Here is a 25,066-nt window from a genome sequence, read left to right as displayed (position 1 = left end):
TACCCACCACTCACATGAAATAACTATTTTTTATTTTCTCAAATAAAATAATCCTTCCATTTCTGCTTGATCAGGTTGTGAGGGGTGGGAAGGAGCAGGGAGGAGGGGAGGAACCCTGCTCAGACAGGTGTCACACCTGTCCTCACAGTTCTGTATCCACCTCAGACCAAACCCTTTTCCAATGAAAGAAAATAAAAGCTATTGGCAGCTCTTGATCCCAGAAGGCAAGAGCTGTCCTCTATCAGGCACTCTGAATTGTTTAGCAACAGTATTTGATGGAAAAGCATGATTACAAAAATCCCAGATTTCTGATGAACAATATCCAGACAAGCAATGTTTAACAGGGCTGGGGTAAAACTCACAGCCTTGAGCTGTGTACCTTGAGCTGTGAGTGGTACCTTGAGTGAGTTCCAAGGAGCTGCAACTGGAATTTAGGGGCATGGGTGATGAGACCTCCACCTTGGGGACTGAAGGGCAGGACAACTCCTGCCCAAGAAAGGAGGAAGCTGCCAAGGCAGCTCCTCAACGAGTAAGATGACAGACATGAGTCCTCACCTCAGACTACAGCTCTTGGACCATACCCCACTGCAGTCTGGCCAGGCTAGACTTAACCATTAACCGTGGCTAATTAACCATTACCAGTTTAATTTCTCATCTCTCAGTACCAGGATGTCCTACAAACCCCACTGCAAGGCTATGGAGAGGCACAGAATGCCAGGTTTTAATGTTAATTGAGGTGGGACCATTAAAAATAGGGGCTGTCTCAGCTGCAGAGACGTGTCCAGCGAGCAGGGGAGGGAAAACTCTGATTCTGCTTCAGATCAATGCTTAAATTAAGTGAATGGATAAGCAGCAAAGCATCAGCAATGTTCTCTCAGCCCAAAGCACAGGGCCAGACTTTTTCACACAAACCCAAACACTTCCCACTGGGAATGCACATGGATTCACGTGCAAACCCCACAAGGGGCAGGACACTGCTGTCTGTGGAACTGTGCCCTAGAAGAACTGGCTCCTTTTAAATTTTTAAGAAATATCACTTGGCCTGAAATGCTGCCAGATGGAAACCCATCTTCCCCATCCCCACCTGCAAGCACAGTAGCCTCATTTTCTGCCTTTCTCCAAGAGAAGGAGCTTCACAGAAGCTTTCTTGGCTCTGGAACACATCTCCCTTTTTCTTTTCTTTTTTTTTTTTTTTTCTTTTTTTTTTTTTTTTTTGCTGTGTTTTGTTTTGTTTTTACATGGTCAGTTCCAATTGCAGTGATTAAAGGCAAGGCCAGGCACCAGCAGTTACTTCTTTACAATCTGAATGACATCTTCATGCTCCATCATATGGGTTAAGCCCACTCTTTGAGGGCTGTACTTTGTGCTTGTCCCCTTTGAAGCAAAAAATGGGAGAAGGGTTAGAAGAAGAGTCAGAGACACCTGAAGACAGGGATTCCAGTTGCTGTCTAACACTTACCCACACCAAGGCATATTTGAACTGGCTGGATAATGATCTGTGAATCCGATGGCACTGCAAGACAGACAGGCAGAAGTTGAAGTATTTACATTCACCACTTTGCAAACAACGTTTTCAATACCCAGGAATGAAAAGAAACTCAACTCTATGCCAGAATTTACAATAAAGAGTTTAAGAGCCACTTAAAAGCACTTGAAACCATACAGAACAGATACAGGAATCACCAAGCCCATAAAGCCCCATTCCATTGTTTCCATGTGCTTTTTCACTGGGCTGCATTAAATAATTACTGTTCAAACCTTTTATAGCAGCTGTGAAAGAAACCTGAGGCAGATAAAAGGCAACAAAAGGAGAAGCACAACCAAACACTGACATGTCCTGAGCTTTATGGAGCACAAATCACAGCAGGTCCAGGAGGAACTGCCTTCTGCACACAGGGAAATGTAAAAGATGCAGAAAAATTACCACATGTTCCACAGAGGCCCCTTTCCGTAGAATAATGGCATCTGTAAAGTCTGGTCTCTCTGTGGAGAAACAGAAGAGGGGGGGGAAAGCATTGGATTTCTATCAAGAGTGTTCTAAAATGCTGACACCATCTCACCTTGTGCTTACTACTCCCAAATTCCTCCTTCCTGCTCCCAGACAGAACAGGGATCCAGTACCCAAAAGCATCAAATCAGCTCTCCACTACCCACAAGTGCAATTACCCACTCAACACAGTCAGCACCTTCTTCACAACCCACCTGATCTGATTCCATCCCAAACCCTTAAGAGAAACAAAACCAGCCAAGTCAAAACACACCTGCTGCTCAAGGAAAAACCAAAATCCCCAAGATTTCAGAGCTTAACAAGCTCAGAAAATTCCTTGATCTCCTCACACCCACCCAAGTTCAGCTGCTCACAACCAAACAGAGCAAGTTATAGATATGCCTTCATCAGTGGGAGAAGTTGCAAGTGGGCTATAAAGCAAAAGGAGGATCAAAGTCACCTCCAAAGGCATGGGAATCACCAAATTTCTTACAGCAGGAACAGGAAACTTCTTCTGGGTTGTGATGGGCTAAACAGTTCATCACAGTGTGCATAGCAAGGAAAAAGCTGTGAACTTGCACACTTTATTCTCCTATATCATGCAAAAACATGAAAATTCAGCTCTTGCAAAATACAACAGGAAGGCCATGGTGGGATCCACATATGGCAGGATCAGACAGAGCAGGAAGCATTTGCCAAGAGCTGAAAGATGATTAGGGAGGGTGTAATTCCAGCATTTCCAAGGCACCAGCCCTGTCTGCCTTCCACGAGCAGCAGCAGCATCTGTGCCTTTCAAACCTTCTGTTCAGCTCGTGGTCACTTACGTCCCCGTTTCTTGGTGTAGATGCAGGTGAGTGCCAGGTACTCCCAGAGCTTTTCCAGCAAGTAGTCCAGGTTCAGCTTCATGCCACAGCTGCAAAACACCAGGATCATCTGTTTACTGCTGCTGTGATTTAGGGATCCGGAAGAACAAGGTGAAATGTCTTTATTAAAGTGCTGGAGAATGAAGGCAAAGTCTTTAATGATGCAAGGAAAGGAAAAACACAAGGTAAAACGACCTTAAACTGAAAGAGGGCAGGGTTAGATTAGATATTAGGAAGAAATTCCTTACTAAAGAGGTGGAGAAACACTGGAACAGGCTGTACAGAGAGTTTCACGCTCCATCCCTGGAATTGTTCAAAGCTAGGTTGGATGGGGCCTGGAGCAAACTGATCTAAAGGAAGGTGTCCCTGCCCATGGCAGGGCATGGAATGAGATGAGCTTTAGGGTCCCTTCCAACCTCCAACCCAAACCAATCCATGATTCCAGAAGGGTGAACAGCTTTGAAGCAGCAAAGCCCCAACAGATACATCAGCACTTCTAAGGAAACAAGCCAGACTGTTTGACTCTGTCCTGCAGACAGCACAGAGAAGCCAAGCTGCCTGCCTCTCCAGGGGAAGGAAATCTGGGAAAAGCTGCACAGCAGCTCTGCTTCTCACCCCAGAAGCCCTGGGAGAAGTCTCTTCCTGGGAGAAGCTAAAGAAAGGGGTGTGAAATGAACCCCACATGAGGCAGACCAGCAGAAAAGGCAACGTGACAGCTCCTACCTGATGACAACACTGTGGGGCCTCCGAGCAAGACGATCCACCTCCTCCATGGATATCTGGTCAATCTTGTTATAAACCTAAACCAAAGGGAAAACAACACAGCCCTTAAAAAGGCAATTCAGCAACATGTACAAAGAACAAGGTAGCTCCAGCACCTGAATCAGAAACACAGACCTTGTCAGAACATAAGCCAAGACTCTCAGTAAAACAAACTATTAAAATTCAGAAGCCTGAATATAAATTTTTGCCTTTTAAAACTCTCCCTTTGGGATGACTTGGAACATGTTCTTTGATTTCATACAGACCCAGTGGCTACAAACAGAGCCCTAAGGGGACCTCTGGCACACAAGGGACCAGATGTGAAAAGTTAAGCACAGAGCTGGCAGCAGGGGAATCGGAGGCTCCACACGTGGGAACAAAGCCCAGCACTAGGATTGGAAGCTCTGCTGCTCCAGGGCAGCACCAGCCACAAGAGGGCCCAGGGAGCACACACAGCACACGGCTGCACATCCAAAGCCTATAAAAAACTCCCTGTCGAGCTGTTTTCCACCTCTTAAACCCCAAATCGTTTCTGTTTTAGGAGCCAGGAACAAGGGCATGGAGTAATAGCACAAGAGGGAATGGCTTTAAATTGAGAGGGCAGGGTTAGATGGGATACTGAGAAAATATTCTTCCCTGTGAGGGCAGGGAGGCCCTAGCACAGGTTGCCCAGAGAAGCTGTGGCTGCCCCTGGATCCCTGGAAGTGTCCAAGGCCAGGCTGGACAGGGCTTGGAGCACCCTGGGATAGTGAAAGGTGTCCCTGCCCATGGCAGGGTGGAATGAGATGAGCTTTAAGGTCCCTTCCCACCCCAACTGTTCCATGATTCTGTGAAGCTCCACCATTTCCTTTGGCACAGAAAAGAGATGCTGGGTGTGACAGAAGCCAGGCTGCCCAGGATACTCACATAGAGGCATGGCATGTAGACCCTGTTTCCTACAATCACATCAATGAACTCATCAGGGGAACAATCCTCTCGGAACAGGACCTCAGCGTTGAAGATTTCTGAGGTGGACACTGTCAAGGCCCAAATCCCAACACACCACACAGGCTGAGCTCCCTGGTGACGGCCTCTTGCCAACCAGCCAGCACCAAAGTGACACCAAGGCTGTCACACAGCAGGAAGCACTTAAACCATGAGCTGCTGATGGCTTAAGGGTCTTCCATTTTAGGAAAGGATACTGTATTCATGGAGGATGAGCTGAACCAGCTTCTCAGAGCACTGAGTCAACGTGACAGTGGAGTTGAAGGAGATGCCTCCACCCTTCTTGGGCTGCAGGAGGCAAAAGAGCAATGTAAGAACATTCTGCAAAACCCAGAGCCCCCTCAGCCTGTCCAACATAAGGGGCAGCACAGAGGGAGCTCAGCTTTGAGCAGACAAGCTGCGCCTCCAGGAGCTCAGGAAGCCTCACCTTGAAGTAGATATTTGGTTTGCTTTTGTTCAGCCGGATTCCTACAGATTCCAGTTCTTTCTCCAGCAAGGCCCTGCAGGGACACAGCACCAGTGAGGCTGAGCGTGGCCAGGTGACACCTAGATCTTTCCCTTTTTGATTCTTGTGTTGATACAGCCCTGCCACAAGCCTAAAACCCCCCTAATGCAGGTCAGAGTCTGTGGTGGAAATCCAGGTTGACATTCCCACCTGTGACAGCCGTGCTGTAGCAATGACCCTCCAGCTCAGCACGCGCTCCAGTCAGCAGGATGCTTCTCATGGAATACAACCCCCATCTCACACTCAGCAATTTAATTCCTCATTCCCCCCAGGTGCTCTCCACAATTCCTCAGGGAGCTGGCATGTTTTCAAGCCCAGAGGCCAGGTCACACTCACCTCTGCACCTCGCCCTTGGTGGCATCCAGCATCATGATAACGACGTCTGCTGTCCTGGCCACAGCGATCACCTGCCGGCCTCTGCCCTTCCCTGGCGAGACAGGGGGGGGATGCACATCAGCAACAGGAACCAGCTGAGTGCCCTGACAGATGGGCACTCCTGCCCCATGCAGCAGCTTGAAAGCAAGGAAAAAGATCCTGCAGTGCTGTTCTAGCTGCAGTCAGCTGCTGGAAGCCCTGGCAGCAGCTGCAGGCAGCACAGAGGAGATCAGTGCCAGAAGGTGCCTTAGGAAACACAGACACTGTTCTAGTGACCCAAGGGAATGGCTGGAGCTGTGTCAGGGAGGATTAGGTTGGATCTAGGTTAGGATTAGGAAAAGGTTCTTCTCCCAGAGGGTGCTTGGCACTGCCCAGGCTCCCCAGGGAATGGGCACAGCCCCAAGGCTGCCAGAGTTCCAGGAGTGTTTGGACAACACCAGGCACAGGCTGGGATTGTTGGGGTGTCTCTGCAGGGCCAGGAGCTGGATCAATGATCCCTGTAGGTCCCTTCCCAGGTGTTTCATGACTCCCTGATTTCCTAAGCTATTTTCAGACAAGGAGGACAATGACAACACAGAGAGACAAAGCCAACATCTCTTCCCAGAATCAGGAGTCATGGGAGGACTGGCAGGAACTCAGGGAATTACTCAAGGTTAGTGTTTAGCTGTAATTCTCCCTCCTCCTCTCCAGCATCTTTCTATAGATTTCCTCAGTACCAGAAAACAGATGAGCCACTTAACACTCAGGCAAGGATGTTAGAAGTGACTGGCTTGCTTTGGCTCCCACCTCCAGAAAACCATCTATGTGCTACATATAGACCCTTCTGTGGGCTCAGGGACAGGAATCGTGCCTCACATAGGATCAAGGACTCAAAAATTTGGAAAGACAAAGTAGGAACTCTTGGCCCAGGAAACCTGTGTGTATCTGAGCCACCCAGGGGCACTACTGAGGGCAAATCCCTCCTGTACATGAACACAGACATGAGCCAACCTTGAGCTGCTCCTTCGATGATTCCAGGCAGATCCAGCAGCTGAATATTGGCTCCTTTGTACTGAAAGGGAAATGGAAGGATGGAAAGTTGAAAGCTTCTTGCAGGGCACCTGAGCTGCCCCAGGAGCCCCAAACACGTGCTGGGGGCCCACATCCTATGGAGAGTGGAGTTGGATGGAACTGGCAGGCCAGGGGAGCCCTGTACAAAGCTCATGGCTCTGTCCTGAGGCAAATTCCAGAGCTATGGGCTGTGTTCAGCAGCACACACAGCTTGCATTAGATCCTGACCCCCTAAAGCATCCTGTGACTGCAGCTGGACAAAGCAGCAGGAAAACAGCACAGCAGTCACACATTCCCAAGTTTGGGGAATGGAAAGGAAAAACAACCCTTCTTTTCTTGGTCTAATGAGAAAACTCAGTAATAAACAAGTGCCACATCTCTTAATGTGACAGACCAAACTATTCAGGGGTGCTGCAGGTCTTACAGTACCAGGAAAAAACCCAGGAGACTCTTATTCCTAGGATTTGCAAGGCATTGGCTCTCCAGCCATTGTTGCAGTTCACAGCTCTGCTTGAATGTGTTACATTAAACTCCTTTTCCCACTAATACAATTATTTTCATTATTTAACTCTCCCTTCCATCCTGAGCCAGATTTCCTCATTACTCTTGGACACTTTTCAGTTTGATGCCCTTTATCATTTGCTTTACTGATGGATGCTGAGGTCACCACTAATAAAACCCCTCAAGGACAGGAATAGCTGCATTTTGTTTTGAAAGTGATCAGAGCACAGATTGCCTCTGTAAAGCTTCATTAAAAACAAATCTGTCAAGGTTTGCAGCCAGCTGGTCACTGGCACCGACAGTGGTTATACAAAATTCAGTTGAGAATTGTTGTACTGCTCTGGTCAGACCAAGAGCAGCACAAAAATCCTCCTCAGGCAGCCAATCCTGAATTGTTCAGGGAAGTGCTACACCAGCACTCATAAGTTTAAAGCAAAATTCAGCTTTGGAGACCTTTGGATGTGCGTGCTCTTTAGTGGCAGCACAAGTGTGGCTGGTGCAAACACACTTGCACAGCTGGAGGAGAATCCTGCTCACCTCTATGACTCCTGGGATGCAGGTCAGCGTGGTGAACTCGTAGGACGCGGCCTCGCTGGCAGTCGAGGTCATTAAACTCAGAAACGTGGACTGAAATGCAAGAGATCAGCATCAGCAGGCAGGAAAATGAGAAGGTTCAGCAAAACAAGCAACACCAAAGTGCTCCTCAGGCTGTGGAAGTTGTGTTGTGGCTGCTCCAGGCACAGGGACTGAGCTGGTGACACTGTGATGGAACTCAAGTAAATCAGTTCTTTTCTTTCCTCAGCACTGCTGGGGCTGGGCAAGAACAACTTTCAGGCAACAACGAGTTCCACAGGGCAGAGCACACAGCATGAAGGAGTGTTTCCCCACCTCCAGCTTTCACCTAGATCGTGGCATGATTTGGGTTGGAAGTGACCTCAAAGCCCATTTCATTCCACCCCTGCCATGGACACCTTCCACTATCCCAGGCTGCTCCGAGTCCCACCCAGCCTGGCCTTGGACACTTCCAGGGATCCAGGAGCAGCCACAGCTGCTCTGGGCAACCTGTGCTAGGGCCTGTCCACCCTCACAGGGAAGAATTTCTTCCCTATATCTCACCTAAATTCCCCCTCTTTCAGTGTGAACCCATTCCCCCTCTCCCTGCCACTACAAAGAATCCATTTCCAGCTCCCCTGGAGCCTTTTCAGGTACTGGAAAGTGCTGTGAGGTCTCCACACAACCTTCTCTTCTCCAGCCCCAACTCTCTCAGCCTGTCTCCACTCTCCAGTCCTCTCTCCAACAGTTCCACGTCCTCCTCATGCTGGAGACACCAGAACTGTGCACAGGACTCCAGGTGGGATCTCACCAGAGGAGCTTTAAGGTGCCTCCCAACCCAAACCATCCCACGCTGCTGTGATCCCAAACCTGCTCTGCAGCCACTGCTGCAAAAAAAAAAAAATCTCAGGATTTTTTTCATAGAGGAGCACAGAGAGAAGAAAGAGAAAACAATTTCTATTTTTGCTCCTTGTTTTCCCCATGTGGAATGTGTTTGGAGAATTGTTTCCCTGGGGTGATTGCTTGGTTGGATTCTGGTGAGGATTGTTTGAGCCTGGTGGCCAATCCAACCCAATCCAATCCAATCCAACCCAATCCAACCCACCTGTGGCTGGACTCTCAGAGAGGGACACGAGTTGTGAGTGAGTTAGATATAGGAGTTAGAAAAAGTAGGTTTGTGGTTTTAGTATCTCCTTTAAATAGAAAATTAATGTATTATAGCATAGTTCTAATAAAGAAATCATTCAGCCTCCTGAGCTGGAGTCACACATCAGCATTTCTCCCCCCCCGGGTTCACCTGCATTTACAACACCCTGCAAAGCCCAGCCTGGAGACACAGGGAGCACAAACCCTGACTGACCTTCCCCACAGAAGGAAAACCGATCAGAGCCACCCGGGCATCTCCTGATTTCATCACATCGAAGCCCTCGCCCTTGGCAGCTGGTGATTTGGAGGGTTCCAGCAGCTGAGCTCTGTATTTTGCAAGCTTTGCCTTCAGCAGGCCCAGGTGGTACTCTGTGGCTGCAATGACACAAAGCCAAGAGCTGGTTGGCAGAAAGTTGCTGGTGATTCGCTTCTGGGAGCGAGAACCTTCCTAAAAAAGGAAACACTTGTGGATCTTGGTCAGCATCTCAAGCATGGCCAGGCACTGAGCTGTTCCATCACCTTTTGGAAGCCTGGGCACTGAGAGCAAACCTTCCAGGGACCTGCACAAAGTCAGAGTGGAGGGAAACAGCCAAAAAGTTCCTGAGTTAAAGGAGCAGGTGCAGGAACGAAGGGAGCCAGTTCAGGAGAGAGAGGTCACAGGGGGAGCAGCCCCTCCTTACACCTGCTCACATTCAGCACCCCAAAATGACCAGATTATTTCCCCCCTCCTCTTGTCAACTTTTAAAGACACAATTAACCCAGAGTTCACACGTGTGAAAGTACTTTCCTGCCTTAGTCCTAGAAAACACTTCAATTTACACCTGAACCAGGAAAAAAAAAGAAAGGTAGCTGTCTTGCTTTGTAACAGATAAGGGCATGAAACCAGGAGCTCCCAGGTTTATTTCTATTATTTACTGCAGCCCACAGCCCCAGCAGCAGCTCCGGCAGAGCCCCCAGAGCTCTCAAAGAGCACAAGCCTCCTGGGCCAGCTCGAGATGTCCCCGCTGCCAGCCCCGGGGGGGCTGCGGCTGCAGCACAGGGCAGGAGAGAGAGCGGCCCCCGCCCTGCCCAGGGCCCCTCACACAGCCCCAGGGCTCACCCTGCTCCCGGCACCCCCGATCCAGCCCTCCGTGTCCCCAAAGACCCCCCAGCTCCACAACTCCCCCCATCCTGCCTCCCCCACAGCCCCGAGCGGCCCCTCTTCCCACAGAGCCCCTCCCAGACCCCACAACCCCGAGCCCCCACAGCGCCCAGAGTCTCTCCCAGCCCCCCATAGCTCGCAGCCCAGCGGACCCCCAGACTCCCCACAGATCCCAGTCCCCTCCTCCCTCGGAGCCCTCTCAGCCCCCCCATAACTCACAGACCACCTGTGCCCCCACCCAGTCCCTCAGCCCGCGTGCCCGCCCGCTGTCCCCGGGTCCCTCAGCCCCCGGCCGCCCTCGGCACCTTTGTTCTTCTGCGTGCGGGCGATCTCCTTCTCGATCTCCGAGATCTTCTCTAGGATGCCCATGGCGGGCCCCGCTCCGCGCCCGCCGGAAGCGCCGCCGGCCCGGCCGTCCGTCCCCGTCACACGTCCGGGCCGCGCCGCACTGCGAGCTCCGGCCGCGCCCCGAGCCCCGCGCCCTTGCGTTCCGCCCGCCGCCACCCCAGGGAGGTGACCCCGGGTGGGGGCGAGAGCTGCGGGGACAGGAGGCTACGGAGGGATAGGCTCAAAGGGAAAGGGCTCAGAAAGCAGGGGAGCCCCTCACCGGGACTGCCTCCTCTAATTGAGCCTGGATCCTGAAAGGACCCTGGAGCCGGGGGGGATCGGGCTCTTCTCCCAGGCACCCAGAGAAAGGACACGAGGGCTGAATGATTTCAGCCTCGAGGGGGCCAGGGGAGGTTCAGGTTGGGCATCGGGAGGAATTTCTTCCCTGAAAGGGTGATTAGCTATTGGAACAGTCTGTCCAGGGAGGTTGGTGGAGTCCCCATCCCTGGAGGTGTTCATGGAAAGACTGGATGTGACACTCAATGCCACCAAGTGAAAAGGTGGGGATCGGTCACAGGCTGAACTCGATGCTCTCATGGGTCTTTTCCAGCTTTAATAATTCTGAGAGTCTGTGAATTAAGGCCATCAGAAGCTGCTGGGATTCCTGGAGAAGCCCTCAAGGAAGGAGATGAAGCACAGCAAGACCCTGGAACCACAAAGTGCTGTGGTGGACAAACACACACGGACACAGACCCCTTCAACAGAATCCATGTTTAATTTGGATCTTGATCGCTCCACAAAACTCCTCCTCGGCCCCCACACGGACACCCTGCTGCAGCCAGAGTGCTTCAAGAGACACCACATCCTCTCCCAAGCCCAAACACCCCATTTCTCACCTCTGCCCCCCAAATCCTCCCCTGGGCCATTCTCTCTCACCGCACCACGACGTACAGAACATCTCCCCTCAACTCAAACAGGTCAAAGAAAAGGAAAAACCAAAGCAAAGGCCTTTGAGGAGGGAAAATTCACACACCAACAGCCCCTGCAAAACCCTCAGCTCCGCAACCTGCTCTGCTCCTGCCACACATGACATCCAGACCGTTCTGGATCTAAGCTGAAATTCCCTTCAGGGTAGTGGGAAGAAGGCAGGCACAAAGCAGGACGCTCTTTCCACACCCTTCTCACAACATATCAAGTCTTAAAAACAACCCAACTTCATTGGTTTAGGGATAGTTAGACGTGTTAAACACCCCCAGGACCATCCTAACTCAGCTTCTGCCAACGAACAGGGTTAATTCAACTAAGCCATATCAGAAATCCAGGTGTCCCTCTGGCACTGACAGCCCTGGGGAGCGCAGGGACCACCAGCATTGCACAGACAGCTCCAGAGGGCTGGCAAGAGCCGCAGGAGCTGGGTCCCTGCACTCACACAGCACCTGGGAAGGAGGTTTCACCCCCACACTTGGTCACAGTGGAGCAGCACCACTGGTTTTCACTCTAAAACCAGGACATCTCCCAGCACTGCCCATGAGGAAACCCCTCTCCTCCAAAGGGGCTGAGTTTCTCCAAGAGGAGCAAATTAAAACGGGAACGCACTTCCCAAGTGCTCTGCTCACAGCCCCAAATCACCTCAGTGCTGTCCCTGCACGTCCCCCAGCAACAGCCAAGGCACCAGCACACAGTCCCTGGGAAGGGCCAGGTCTCTCCCTTCTCCCCAGGCATCTCTGTCCACGGGGAGAAGGATCGATCCACGGAGAGCAGCACGCGCGAGGCGGGCGAATTCCGCATCATCTCCCGAGACCAGGCACTCCAAAGCCCAACTTGGAATACAGGAAAGGGCTCTCCAAGCCCTGAATCCTTCCTCCTTAAGGCTTAAACAAGTGATAACTGCTGCCAAAAGGGAAATTAGTTAAAAAGAAGCAAAACCCAAAGCACCTCGTGCCGGCACGCGGAGGCTTCAATCTCCTCTCCCAGGTGGAAAATCCATCCTCAGCACCAGCCGTACCACACGTCTGCCTGGAGGAAGCTGGGCTTTAAAACAGCCAGAAAAAAAGGCAAACTAAACTCTCACAAAGCCCCACAGGTGGGGCTGACAAGGTAAAAACACAACTGAGGCCAAGTTTTAAAGTGTCTTTAAAAAAACCACCCCACACGCATGCACACGCTTTGGCACAGGAGCCTTAGGTTGGAACATTCAGTGTCAGAGGGAGCTACTGAGAAGGGTTTTTTAAAAACTTTTTTCTTGTTTCTCCTTGTAAAAAGGTGTCAAGCAGTGTTGGTGAAGCATGAAGGGGGAGTACAAACGCTGAGAGGTCCCAGGGCGACGCTGCTCAGCGTTTGTGCTCTGGTTATGTTCCCAAAGCTTAGCTGGATACAGACACAGATATAAAAACACAGACATTCCTGGTTTTCAATGTGAAAACAGTAACATGGAATCCAGTACTTGTGCATTTGCCATAGGGTCCTTTGGAAAAGGAACCATAAAAATAGATAATTTTTTTTAATAAAAGGTGTTTTTTTGTCTTTTTTTTTTAACTTTTTTTTTTTTTTTTACCCTTAACTTAAGTAAAGAGCAAATATACACCTACAAGCAGAGTTCAGATCCACTTTACTGAGAGCCTGGAAGTCCGTACATCAAATTAATTCCCAATGGTGTATCCAGACACAGGAACAGCTCCCAGCTCCAAAGGGCTGGCGTTCCTGAAAGATCTGCAGCTACCTTGTTAGCCAGCAAAGCCTCATTCCAGCCTTATCTCAGCCAACACTCCCCAACAGACTCCACAGCTAAGCCTCACACCCAGGACCTGGCTCTGGGAGCATCACAGCTGGAAATCTGGGCAAGAAACCTGAATCCTGGTGATTTCAACCCACATCAGGATATAACAAGGAAAATATAAGCCTTGGGCTTACATTTCCTTATTATTTAGAGGCCAGAGCACTGATTCCAGCTACTGAGAAACAGCTTCCAGAGGAGAGCCGGGAGGAACTTCAGTGACAGAGAAACGAGCTGTGCAACAAGAAAGTGCATTAAAGTAGCTTAAAACCAGAGTAAAGATCAAATGGCCACTCGACAGGAGGGAGAATCAAGCTCCAGCAGCTCCTCGGGCTGGGTGAGTTAACATCCAGGCTCTCTCTCTCTCTCTCTGAGTCCAAGGGCAGGAGAGAAGCGTGCATTCCCGTGCTCCCACAGGGACACAGTTCTCCTGGCAGGCCATGCTCTCCTGCCCGTTTGCTTCTGGGCGCTATCAGATGTGGACAGCTGTCATCGGAACTCGTAGATAGGAGCACTGTGCTCGGGAACGTGCGTTAGATTCAATGACTGATACCTGGCAGAGAAGGAAGAGAGGATTACACAGAGCTCCTGCTTGGCAGCCACAGAGCAGACACTCTGCTGGCTGCTCTTCTCTCCCCCTTTACACACCCAGAGTGTTCAGGCATCCAACAGCCACTCCCCACCGTGCCAAAATCCTGGCATCGTTCCTCATCACTCTACAACTCCCTGACAGGAGGGTGCAGCCACGTGGGGGTCAGGCTCTTTTCCCACAAAAGTAGTGATAGGACAAGGGGAAACAGCCTCAAGTTGTGCCAGGAGAGGTTCAGGTTGGATATGAGGAAAAAGTTCCTCACTGAAAGAGTGGTTTAGACCTGGAATGGCCTGCCCAGGGAAGTGGAGGAGTTACCATCCCTAGAAGTGCTCAGAAATCAAACAGACATTCCATTTAGGGTTTAGAGGAAATGGCGGTATTCGGTCAAAGGTTGGACTTGATTATTTTGGAGGTTTTTTCCAACCTTAATGATCCTGTAATTCCCACTCTGGTTCCTCTGAGCCACCTGCAGCAAGGCAGCATTCCAGGTGGGCTGACTGTGGTGGTTTTTTGGACTCCCTTTGAAGTTCAACAACTTTCAAGTTCAAACAGTGTTTGCTACAAGTGCAAATTACACATGACTCTTTCAAAGCTCAGCTAGAGGGAATGTGTCTGAAAGCCTCCTGGTTCCTTCCCTCCCCCTGAGAGCTTCCAGCCATCCTCCACCTGCTGCTCATGACAATGATGCAAAAGAAAAGAGCTCTCCACAGCTACTTGTCTCCAACAAAAAACCCACCAATTAGCTTTGACTGTTCTCTTGTCTTAACAGCAACACCCCAAGGACCTCAGAATACAAAACACTGGCCTGACAAGATTTCTGCCTGAAGGGAGCAACAGCCAAGCTGTTCCTTAGGAGAGAGAACTGAGGTCCCTCACAGCACTTCTTCAGACCCTGCATCATCTTCCCTCCTCCATCCTGCCATCCCAAATTTCCTCCCCTTTTCCATAAGGGCAGCACTTTATACCACACCAATGGACTACACCAGCCTGCTCAGGCCAGCCGTGGCCACATCCTCCCTTTCAGCCCCAAGGTCCAACCACCAGCCTGAATCTCCTGCCTGGACTCTCCCAAGGTTGTGGACAAGCAGGAGAGGAGTCACAGCTTGGTTTAAGTCTTCAGGAGGTAGGAAGCTTCCTTACCATTCTGAACTCCTATGGTAGTAATAGCCCTCTATAGATGCTGCTGACTTCTGGAAGCAGATGTAATAGAAGCCAGCAAAGGAAGCACCACTGATGTCCTTGATGGTGTGATCTGGGACTAGGAACTGCTCCTGTATTCAAAACATAGGCTGCATCTTAAAATGTTGGTCAAATACAGCCCCACCCCACCCCAATCTGCCCTCCCAAACCAAATATTGGTACCCACTAACATGAAGACATTCCTGGCTGAGCACTCCCTGCACTCTCAGCAGCCCAGAGCAGAGACCAGAGTGTCCCTTCACCACCTGCCACTGCAGGGACCTCACAGGGAAGCAGATAACTGAGAACAGAATGAGTTTTAAGAGTGCAAGAGATCAATTTAAACACCCATCTCTTGCAAGCCAGAAGCCCATTGCAAAACTGGGAGTCAGAGCCTGAGAATGAAGAGAAGGCTCCAGGGAGTTCTCACTGCAGCTTTTCAACACTTATGGGAGCATATGGGAAAGGTGGAGAGGAACTTTGCTAAGTGACAGGAAGAGAGGGCATGGCTACCCACTGCCAGAGGGCAGGGTTAGATGGGATATTGGGATGACATTTTTCCCTGTGAAGGTGGGGAGGCCCTGGCACACAGTACCCAGAGAAGCTGTGGGTGCCCCTGGACCCCTGGAAGTGTCCAAGGACAGGGCTTGGAGCAACCTGGAATAGTGGGAGGTGTCCCTGCCCTAGGCAGGAGAAGGGAACAAGATGAGCTTTAAGGTTTCTTCCAACCCAAACCAGTCTATGGTGACTCTGTGATGATCCCAGCTGAAGAACAGAGCTGCAAACTGGCCAGAGCATCAAACACAGGCCCCACACAGGGACTGGAGACATCAACTCTCTGCAGCATCACCAAGCAAGATTTTCCTGTTGTGTTTTTAGCCATGACTGCAGCCCTTAAGGACACAATTAGCTGGCTAGACAAGAGTCATACTGGAACTTGCAAGTACAGTGGGTTTTGGGGTTGGCAGGATGAGATATTTCATTAAACCATCATAGCTGGAAAAGCTCTGAGACATCTCATGTCTCTGTCAGTGCCTTGCAAGCAGCTCAGCAGAGAAGGAGACAGGCAGGGTTTACCTTCCATCTCATGAAGACATAGTCCCCATTTTTTAGATCTTCATAATCAAAGTCATCAGAGTTAAATGTTTTTGCATACTGGTAAAAAGCCTGGAACTTTCCCTGAAACAAAAAAAAAAAAAAAAAAAAACAAGAAAAAAAAAAAAAAAAAAAAACCCAGGATGTTTATTCCAGGAATAGAACTTCTAATACCAGCTGCTGTTTAGGAGGGAAATCTATCTACTGACACTCACAGCAATATCCAGCCTGGCTGGAGAAGCTCCTGCACTTTCAGAGGAAGATATTTTGACAGAAATACAACAAACATCAAAGCTTGGCAGACAACAGCCAAGGTCAATGGTGGGGGGGGGTGATCAGGTGGCTGCTGTGGCCTCACAACACAGCAGCAGGTGCACCCTGCCCTGAGCAGGGACACAGGTACCAACTACCCTACCTGTGCTTTCCCCTTCTCCACTCCATTTTGCAATAAGTCTCCAAAAATACGGAGTGTGCTCTCTTAGGGGGTCAAGAGATAGGGATTGCTCCTGCTCCCTTCCAACCCCGAGGCAAACAAGTGGAAAACAAAACATCCCCTCCCTCATCACAGCTCACAGCTTGCTGAAGAGACCTCTATTTGCAAAGATCCCAGTGGGAGGAGGGAAACAGCAACAAGGAGAGGACTCCAGGCCTTTCTGCCAGCTCTTGCATTGGCACACACTGCACCTCTCCTCCAAACCAGCAGCCCAGACCCACCCTCTGCTCCCAGATTTATTTACCCAGTGTTTACGATCCACGTCTTCGTCGGCGTCCCACTTGCGCGTTAGGAACGGGTGTTTCTTACTGATTATCTCGCCCTCGAAGAACGTGGTGAGGGTTGGGTACTCCTGGCAGAGGGGAGACAAAGGTGGGGTCACAATTGTCACCTACAGACACAAACCCAAGAGCACACAGAGCTCCATGCACTCAGCAAAAAGCATCTCCCAGGGAGAGCTCTGGGCAATCTGAGGCGGCTGCTGCTCCCATCCCTCGTCCTGCCCCACATCTCTCCAAGGCTGACTCCTCCACGCTCTTATTCCAGCCTTTCTTCACTTTATGAAGCCAGGAGCCATGTCAGAGCTGGGCTGTGGGGAAGGATTTGGAACACAAGCAGCTGAAGGGGCTGCCAGGTGGGGGTCAGGCTCTGCTCCCAGGGAACAAGGACAGGACAAGAAGAAATGTCCTCAAATCGCACCAAGGGAGGTTTAGATTGGACATTAGGAACAATTTAAAAGAGTGGTTAAACGTTGGAACAGGCTGCCCAGGGAACTGGTGGACCTGGCTGGGTCCTGGGGCAGTGGTTGGACTCAATGATATCAGAGGGCTTTTCCAAGTCTAAATGATTCCATGGAGCTCCCAGCTGGATGATCACCTGTGACATTTACAGCCAGCACCATTCTCCAGCTGATCCCCTTTGATCAAATCTACACCATGCTCAACCTCTCCACTTCCTATTTTTGGCAGCAGCTTCTCTCACTCCACCAGGGAAAAAAAAAAACCTTCACAGAGCCCCCTTTTGTGTTGTTTTGCAGTTAACACTCACCTCTGTAAGGCCTTTAATCTTCAAGTATCCACAGAGATAGGAGTTTTCCATATCCACATGCTGGAAAAGAGTGTAAAGTCCAACCATAAAAATAGGTATGAAGGTACATGCTTGATCCAAAGCAGTTTCTAACCCTTCCAAAGATAATTTCAGCTCCAGCTGGCACCCACTGCCCTATATTCACAGCACTCTTCCATGATGAGAACCACCTGGAAAGATCATTTGCAGGTGCCCAGCTCACCTCTGGCAGCCTCCACATCCCAGGCCTGCTCCCAAGACACACAAACACCCTCTGCCCAGAACTGTCCAGCAGGAAGCAAATCCCCTTTCCAGCCGGAAGGGATCTGACTCACAGTGTTCTCCAAGAAAAAGCATCCCTGGAAGAATCACCCACACCCCCAGCATTTTACAGGCCTTTCTCCTAAATCTAAAGCTTTTATGCCACCTGCATTTGGAGTTATCAGGTTGCATCTCTCTGCCTGTGCTGTGCAGAAACTAGGCAAGGATTTGCCTGCTCCTTTAAAAGCAGGGATTTTCCAAGGGATTTTTTTCTTTTCCCCGACATCTCTAGATCCGCTTTCAAAACACGCAGTGAGTTATTCAGGGAAGTGAAAACCTCCACCCGAGAGAAGATGGATCTTCTCCACCTGTGATCAAAGGACAGCAACGTTTCCCTGTGCTCAGCACAGGGAGAGCAGGCAGCCCCCTCTCCTCAGCTGACACATGCAAAACAGCCACGTTTTCGGCACAAAAGCAGCGTTTTTAAGCACAAAACCACAGCCAGCCCCTGCGAGGTGACAGCGTGCAGTGGAGCTGAGCAGCCATGGGATGTCCCCACCACAACAAATCCCACCAGGAACGTGGGGAAACGAACATAAAAATACCCCGCCGGCTTGGAATCATCACAGAACCACTGAGGTCGGAAGAGAGCTGAGATCATCCAGCCCGTCCTGTGACTGATTCACCACCTTGTCAACCAGACCGCAGCACTGAGTGTGCCACGTCCAGGCTTTCCTTAAACACCTCCAGGGATGGTGACTTCACCATCTGCCTAAGCAGCCCATTCCAATGTTTAGTGACCTTTTCTGCGAAGAAATTCCTCTTAATATCGAGGGGTAGGGTGATGCGGGTGCTGTCGCAAGGGGCCGGCGGGGCGGGAACGGCCACCGCGGCCTGAGGCGAGCGGGTCCCCCCGCTCGCCTCAGGCCGCGGTGGCCGTTCCCGCCCCGCCAGGGCCCGGCTCGCCCCGCCAACCCCCTCACCTGCATGACGACCTCCACCTCGTAGGCGTTGCCTTTGCTGCGCTGCTGCCCGCGGAACTTGGCCCCGCTGTAGAGAAGCGAAGTGGCCACTCCAGGCTGCGCCGTGTTGATGGGGGGCGGCGGCACTAGGCTGCTGGCGGCCGCTCCGGTGGCAGGGGAGGAGGAGGCCGAGCCCCCCGCCCCTCCAGCGCGGCGCCTCTCGCTCCGAACCGGCATCTCGGGAGGGTCCCCGGGCGCCAGCGTGGCCGGGGCCGGGGTGCGGCCGGGGGACGCCGCCCGCTCCGCTCCGCTCCGCTCCCTCACGCCGCGGCCGCCGCTGGGTCGGGGCCTCCTGGCAGCGCCTCCGCGCGCTCCCATTGGCCCCCGCGCGCGTGCCTGAGGGGCGCCCCCTGACTCTGATTGGCTGCTGTCACGACGCCGGGGCGTTGATTGGTTGTGCTGCCACCTGGCGCCGCTGGGAAATGTAGTTTTTTTCGTCCAGGCGGCGTGGATTGGTTGCGGCCGCCGGCAAGATGGCGGCGCCCAGGGAGCGGCGCTGAGCGCGGTGGGGACGAGGTTGCTATGTCGTCTGTCGCGATGTGGCGCGGCTGTCGCCGGCTGTGGTGGGCCCACTCCCCGCCCGCTCGGCTCCCCCGACCGCCTCCTGCAGATGCTGGGAGCGGCCCGGTGGGGTCATGTGGGCGCCGGGCCTATGCCCCGCCGACAGGTGAGGGAGCACAGGGGCGGCTCCAGCCCCGTTTGGGGAGGGGGATCCTTCCCTGGGGACCCTCATGCCGGGGTCACCCAGGGCAGGGCTGGGATCGGCACGGCCTCGCTGAGCGGCCCCGGGGCTGGGGCTGTCCCCCGCGCCCTTTCCCTGGCGTTAATGTGTGTTTGGAGCGGGCAGGGTTCGCTGGCAGCACGGCCGAGCCCTCACTGAACCAGTTTGTTACGCTTGGTTTTGTGTTTTATTGGGTTTTAGGGATTTTAAGGGAATGGGACTCAGACGAGGGGGTTCAGGTACGTTCTGGCCCACGTATCCTATCCAGAGACTTTGCTGGAATCACGTTGGTTTGAGAACAGTAAAATTAATCTCATTTTGTCGGAGGTGAGGTTGCAGAGTCGCGGTGACTCATGACAAGGTTTTGGGAGTCACTGATGAGCCTCGGGGATCCTCTGGGGTACACACACTTTAATCTGTTTTTAGAACTGTGCCTGAGGCCCCAAAGCTCACAGGTCGCTGAGCCTGAGCAAATCCTTCAATTTCCCCAGTGGGAATGTGCTGGTTTTAGCCTGGAACAGCAGACCTGCAGCCTGACCTGTTTGCTGTGCCCTTCACGAGACAGATTTATGGGTTTGGGATTTACAGCCTGGTTGCTGTTGTCGGGGGAATGGCTCGTGGATTCTTCCTGCCTTGTGGGAGGGGTGTGAGCCTTTGGGGTGGGTGTAATCCTGCTCTCACAGTGTTAGGAGTGCTGGTAGCAAAGGACACTGCTCCTAAAATGAGACCTGAAGTTTCCTCAGGCTCATCTTGTTGGTGGAGCAGGTATATTCCTGAGCTGGACTGGGATGTTTGGGCTGCAGTGTCCTTTGGGGATTAATTTGTCCAGTGTGACTGTAATTGTAGAATCTGGAAAGGTTGACCCTGAAGCAGAACTCCTGAGGAGAGGTGGGACAGGCCTCCTTGGGAAACCAGCCCTGCCACACCCTGAGGCAGCTGAGCCCCCAGCCTGGCAGGATTGTAGCTGGTTCTCTTTGCTCCTGGTGCTTCCCTGCTGCTCACAGCTTGGAAACTGTGGATGAAGGGCTGGATTTTTGTGGCCAGGCCACCTCGACAGCAGCAAAGCTCTGTCTGTTCTGAGCTGTGATGGGGAGCAGGGGAAGGGGCTGAACATTCTCTGTTTGCCCTCTGAATGTTCTCTTTGCCTTCTGTTTCTGTCCCCAGAGAGGAAGAGGTTCTACCAGAATGTGAGCATCTCACAGGGGGAAGGTGAGTATGGCCACAGGGATGGGATGGGATGGGATGGGATGGGATGGGATGGGATGGGATGGGATGGGATGGCTGATCCCTAGGAGAGGTGTATCACCCCACACCACGTCAGCACCTGCAGCCCAGGCTGTGTCAGTGGCAGGTTTGTCACCAGCTGCTGTGTCCCCTTCTCATCTACAGCAAAGCTGCATGGTGGGAAGCAGCTTCCAGGACCAAGTGTATCCAAGTGATGGTGGGAAACCTGAGTATTCCTGGTCTCTTGCTCCTCTCAGCTCCAGCTCTGAATCTGCTCCTGCTGTGGGGTTGTCTGTTGTTCCTTAGTGCCTGCTCCTCTTTGATTCCCCAGGATTTCTACTCTGATTCCCCAGGAGGCTTTGAAATAAACCTGGACCACCGAAAGCTGAAAACGCCCCAGGCCAAGCTCTTCACTGTCCCCAGCGAGGCCTTGGCCATTGCAGTGGCAACAGAGTGGGATTCCCAGAAAGACACCATCAAGTTCTACACGATGCACCTGGTGAGCACGGCAGGGTGGAGTGCTGAGACCTCCAAATGCAGAATGTGGAGGCAGCAGGTTGTCCTGCTCCTAATGAGCAGAAAGTTAGGACTTTCTCTGGGCTGGCTGGGTGCCTGTCTAGAGGGAATCTGTGTCACTAGTGGAACTTGAGAAGGGGCTGGACAGTGTTATTGGGAATAGTGAGGAGCAGGAGGAAACTGAGCTCTGGAGCAATCCAATTCTTCCCTGCTGCTTAATGAGCTGTTTCCAGGGATTCTGAAAGATTTGAGAAGATACCTATTACATTAGCCATTTTATAACCCTGCATCCCTCAGTTGTTCATTTGCCACAGATCCCTCTGCTTCTTCTTGGCATTGTACCATGGAAGTTGCTGCTTTTTCAAGGCTGGAATAACAGCAGTTTCAACTGCTTTTATCCCCAGACCACTCTGTGCAACACGGCGCTGGACAATCCCACGCAGCGAAACAAAACGCAGCTGATCCGAGCAGCTGTGAAGTTCCTGGAGACAGACACAGTCTGGTATGAGATGGGGACCCAGCTGGATTTTGGAAAGAGGGTTGGGTAAAGTGAGGGAAAACATCTGCACTCACCCAGTCATGGCATGGCTCTGTGCTTGTTTTTGCCTGAGGGTTTGAATTAGTTTAGATCAGTCCTGCATGTGCAAACCTAGTTGGAGTCTGTGCACCCAAAGAAGGAGCACTGGATTTGGTCCTCTGTTGAGCTCTGTTCTGGACACCTCCCTGCTGGGCAAGGGTGAGAGCAGTGGGAAATGAAGATCTTGGAGAAAAGAAAACATCTTTGAAAGGCCTGTGGGGATCTCTTAGCCAGTCCCTGGTATTCCTGCCAGTACAGATAGCTCAGACTACTTGTACCTGTCCCAAAATGCCCTTCATTCCTTAAAGTCCCTGTGAGCTGTAGGATCAAGCCTGTTCATGCCCAGGCTCTTGTCCCAGCCTCCACTGGCAGCTGCACAGTTCCTGTGGAGAGAAAGGAACAGGCTTCCCCCAGCTGCCCTGTGGCTTTGGTCAGACTGGGGGAGCAGGGAATGCTGAGCTGAGCCACTGGGCAAGGAGAAGCAGGAGTGGCCCCACAGAGAGTTGCAGTGGGGTTTGTACCCTCCTCTAACTGCTAAACCTCACTTCAGTCTGTGGCTTGGGGCTGCCTGCAGTTTTCAGCTGGCTGGTTCACTGCTCTGTTTTGTAGTAAGACAGAATTGTCCTTCCTGGAATAACAAAAAGCATTGAATTTAGGGAAAAGTTGGGGGATTGTTCCCTGTCACTGCTGCCTGGGTGGACAGCAGGTCCCTGTTCCACTTGCTGTGGGTCTGGTGGGGTCAGTGTCCTTCCCAGAGGTGTGTCCCAGCCTGGGAGTGACCATCCAGCGTGGTTTTGTTCTGTGATGTCCCAGCTATCGTGTGGAGGAGCCTCCAGCCTTGGCAGAACTACAGAAGAACGAATGGGATCCTGTGGTCGCCTGGGCTGAGAAAAGGTGAGAGCTCAAAGGGTTCCTTTGCTGCTTAAGGCCCTGCCCTGCTGAGCCCAGGGGCTCTGGTGCTTAGAAGTGCCAAGGCCACAGGCTCCATGAGCCCTGGGCCTTTCCCCTGGGCTTTACTAAGGGTTTGGGTGATCATTCCAGGTACAATGTGACAATTGGCTCCTCGACCAGCATCCTGGGGCCAAACATTCCAGCCAGCACCAAGGAGACCTTTGTCAGCCATCTGGCATCCTACAACATGTGGGCCCTGCAAGGTGAGCAGGGCTGGGCCAGTGAGGAGGTGGTTCCTCTCCACGGGGCAGGAGAGTGACAGGAATGATTTCCTTCTCCTGCTCCAGGTGTGGAGGTTTATGTTTTAAATCTGCAGGCCAGGCCCTGACCTGCTTTTGTCACAGGCAGGGATTCTCTTCAGTGCCACTGGTGTTCAGGATCTGACTGTGCTGTCCCATGAGCTGCTTGCTCCACCTTAGCAGAAATAACTTCTTTAATGCCAAACCTTCTAATGATTTAATCCCTATCTGTTGTTACCAGGAAAAGAAATCAGGCTTAGTACTCCAAAGTGCCCACACTGTGCACTGTCCTCACTTTTTTATCCTTATATCCCACTTAATCTTGCCTGAATCATCTGAATGACACCGAAAGATAAAGAAATGAAGGGAGGTTTGCTTTGCTCCAGACCTGAATGAGCAGCAGGCAGTGACACCCACAGAATTCTCGAGCTTGGGTGGATATCTCTTCCCTTTGCACAGGGAAAGGTTGTGGCAGAATAAAAGGAGGTGGTGTCCAGGGCATGGCCTTTGTCACTGCAGTGGCAGGGCCAGCACAATGCTCTGTGCCTGGTGTTAGCCACAGATCTGAGTGCCCAGGTACAGGTGGGAGGATCACTGGCCCTCCCTGAGGGGGTACCACAGCCTGCCTGTCTCTTCAGGCAGATGTGAAGATGCTGCTGTAATGCTGCAGAAAACAGCCATGAATCTTGTTTGGTTTGGCTTATTCCCTTCCAGGTATAGAATTTGTAATCACCCAGCTGAAATCGCTGATTCTGTCCATGAGCCTGATTGACAGGCACATTACAGTAGAGAAAGCTGTGCTTCTGTCTCGCCTGGAGGAAGAATACCAGGTAAATTATGTTACAAAACAGCCCTATAATTCAAATAGCAATAATCTCAGCATGACAAATGCATCCCCCACCACAAATAACTGGCAGGGGAAGTGCCTGCTATAGCAGGAGACGTTCCACTCCACCAGTCTCTGTGTCTGAGAGCGTTTGGTGCGTGCTGCTGCAGAGCAACACCACGGGCACACCAGCCCAGAGTGCTCCCAGGGCTGCCAGTTTCTTTTCACAGAGCCCAGATGGCTGCTTTTCTCCCTCTCTAATCTGAAGTGCAAAGTTGTGGCTGACTTCTCCTGCTGAGGGTTATCCAGCCTGGAGGCTTTGGTAGACACCAAGATAGCAAGCTTGCTGGAAATTAGCTTGGTGTGAAGCTCTCCTTGTCCCAAAAGTAGCTGAAGTTGGGAATCTTTTCATCCTCCCGTTAAGAGGCTTTGCCTCAGACCCCAGTACAGATGAAGCACATCCTGATCTTGAGATATCCCTGCCTCAGCAGTCGAGGATCATCTCAGTTCCTGGGGGTAGGGGGGGTTACCTGTGCTTCACAAACATCAGAAGGGAAGCTGAGAGTTGCTTTGAGTATAATCTCTGTTCCTCCTCTCCTTCAGATTCGGCGCTGGGGCAACGTGGAGTGGGCCCATGACTACGACCTGTGTGAGCTGCGTGCTCGCACGGCAGCTGGGACTCTCTTTGTTCACCTCTGCTCAGAGAGCTCAACTGTAAAACACAAGCTGTTGCAGGACTGAGGCAGCTGGGCAGGGCACAGAAAGAAAACGTCCAGCTGGGAATTGCTGGCCTGACCACAGTGGATGGTAGCCACCTTCCTGCCATTCCACTTTTCCTGGGATCAGCTTCATGTGCTGTGGTTTTGTGGGCAACTCTTCACTTGGATTGCCTGCTGCAGTGCATCACACAAGGAGGAGAGGTCAAGGTGAGTTTCCTCTGAATCCCCAAGCCAGCAGCTCTGTCCTTTCCTGGTGTCTGTAACTCATCAGAGGAGCTCCCACAGAAGAAACAGCTTCCTGGGCAGGGCACGGCACAGACATACCCAGCATATGCCACATGTCTTCATAGCTGCCAGCTCCTGACACACACTTGTTATGGAAATCTGAAAACAGACTCCACTGCATCTGTTGTTCATCCCTCGGCGTGCCTGTCTGTAACACCAGGGTCTCTGTGTTCCATTAAAGACTCGCCCCTGTGAGGTACCAAAAGCTGTGTGTCTTTGTTTTAATCACCAAACTGTGGGGTGGGTCCTGAGCTGCCACGTTGTGGACAGGTGCTGGGATGGCTCCAGGTATTAAAAATCACAGGCCAGAGCAGACACTAACTACTGTGTGAACC

At 51.7% G+C, this 25,066-nt stretch overlaps 3 protein-coding genes across 3 annotated transcripts; 1 reads left to right on the top strand and 2 right to left on the bottom strand.

The window, feature by feature from the left end:
• Positions 1–10: 10 nt before the first annotated feature.
• On the bottom strand, positions 11–10,285 carry DRG2 (developmentally regulated GTP binding protein 2). The gene is made up of 13 exons (XM_053957894.1): positions 10,172–10,285; positions 8,940–9,100; positions 7,565–7,654; positions 6,467–6,527; positions 5,438–5,528; positions 5,024–5,096; positions 4,794–4,884; positions 4,519–4,616; positions 3,574–3,650; positions 2,812–2,900; positions 1,925–1,983; positions 1,460–1,513; positions 11–1,374 (listed from the first exon to the last, which is right to left on the bottom strand). The coding sequence occupies exons 1-13, from the start codon at positions 10,233–10,235 to the stop codon at positions 1,288–1,290; spliced, it is 1,095 nt and encodes a 364-aa protein (XP_053813869.1). The 5' UTR covers positions 10,236–10,285; the 3' UTR covers positions 11–1,287.
• A 664-nt stretch (positions 10,286–10,949) lies between these two features.
• GID4 (GID complex subunit 4 homolog) lies at positions 10,950–19,006 on the bottom strand. Its single transcript, XM_053957407.1, has 6 exons — positions 18,635–19,006; positions 17,373–17,432; positions 16,570–16,677; positions 15,815–15,916; positions 14,699–14,829; positions 10,950–13,519 (listed from the first exon to the last, which is right to left on the bottom strand). The coding sequence occupies exons 1-6, from the start codon at positions 18,989–18,991 to the stop codon at positions 13,456–13,458; spliced, it is 822 nt and encodes a 273-aa protein (XP_053813382.1). The 5' UTR covers positions 18,992–19,006; the 3' UTR covers positions 10,950–13,455.
• Positions 19,007–19,106: 100 nt separating this feature from the next.
• ATPAF2 (ATP synthase mitochondrial F1 complex assembly factor 2) lies at positions 19,107–24,931 on the top strand. The gene is made up of 8 exons (XM_053957406.1): positions 19,107–19,340; positions 20,559–20,603; positions 20,972–21,117; positions 21,539–21,636; positions 22,525–22,605; positions 22,753–22,865; positions 23,616–23,731; positions 24,331–24,931. The coding sequence occupies exons 1-8, from the start codon at positions 19,196–19,198 to the stop codon at positions 24,466–24,468; spliced, it is 882 nt and encodes a 293-aa protein (XP_053813381.1). The 5' UTR covers positions 19,107–19,195; the 3' UTR covers positions 24,469–24,931.
• Positions 24,932–25,066: the final 135 nt, after the last annotated feature.

This window comes from Vidua chalybeata, chromosome 16 (assembly GCF_026979565.1).
Source record: "Vidua chalybeata isolate OUT-0048 chromosome 16, bVidCha1 merged haplotype, whole genome shotgun sequence".
Lineage (NCBI taxonomy): Eukaryota > Metazoa > Chordata > Aves > Passeriformes > Viduidae > Vidua > Vidua chalybeata.
The sequence above is the reverse complement of the archived record's forward strand: the minus strand, read 5'-3'. Positions and strand labels throughout refer to the sequence as shown.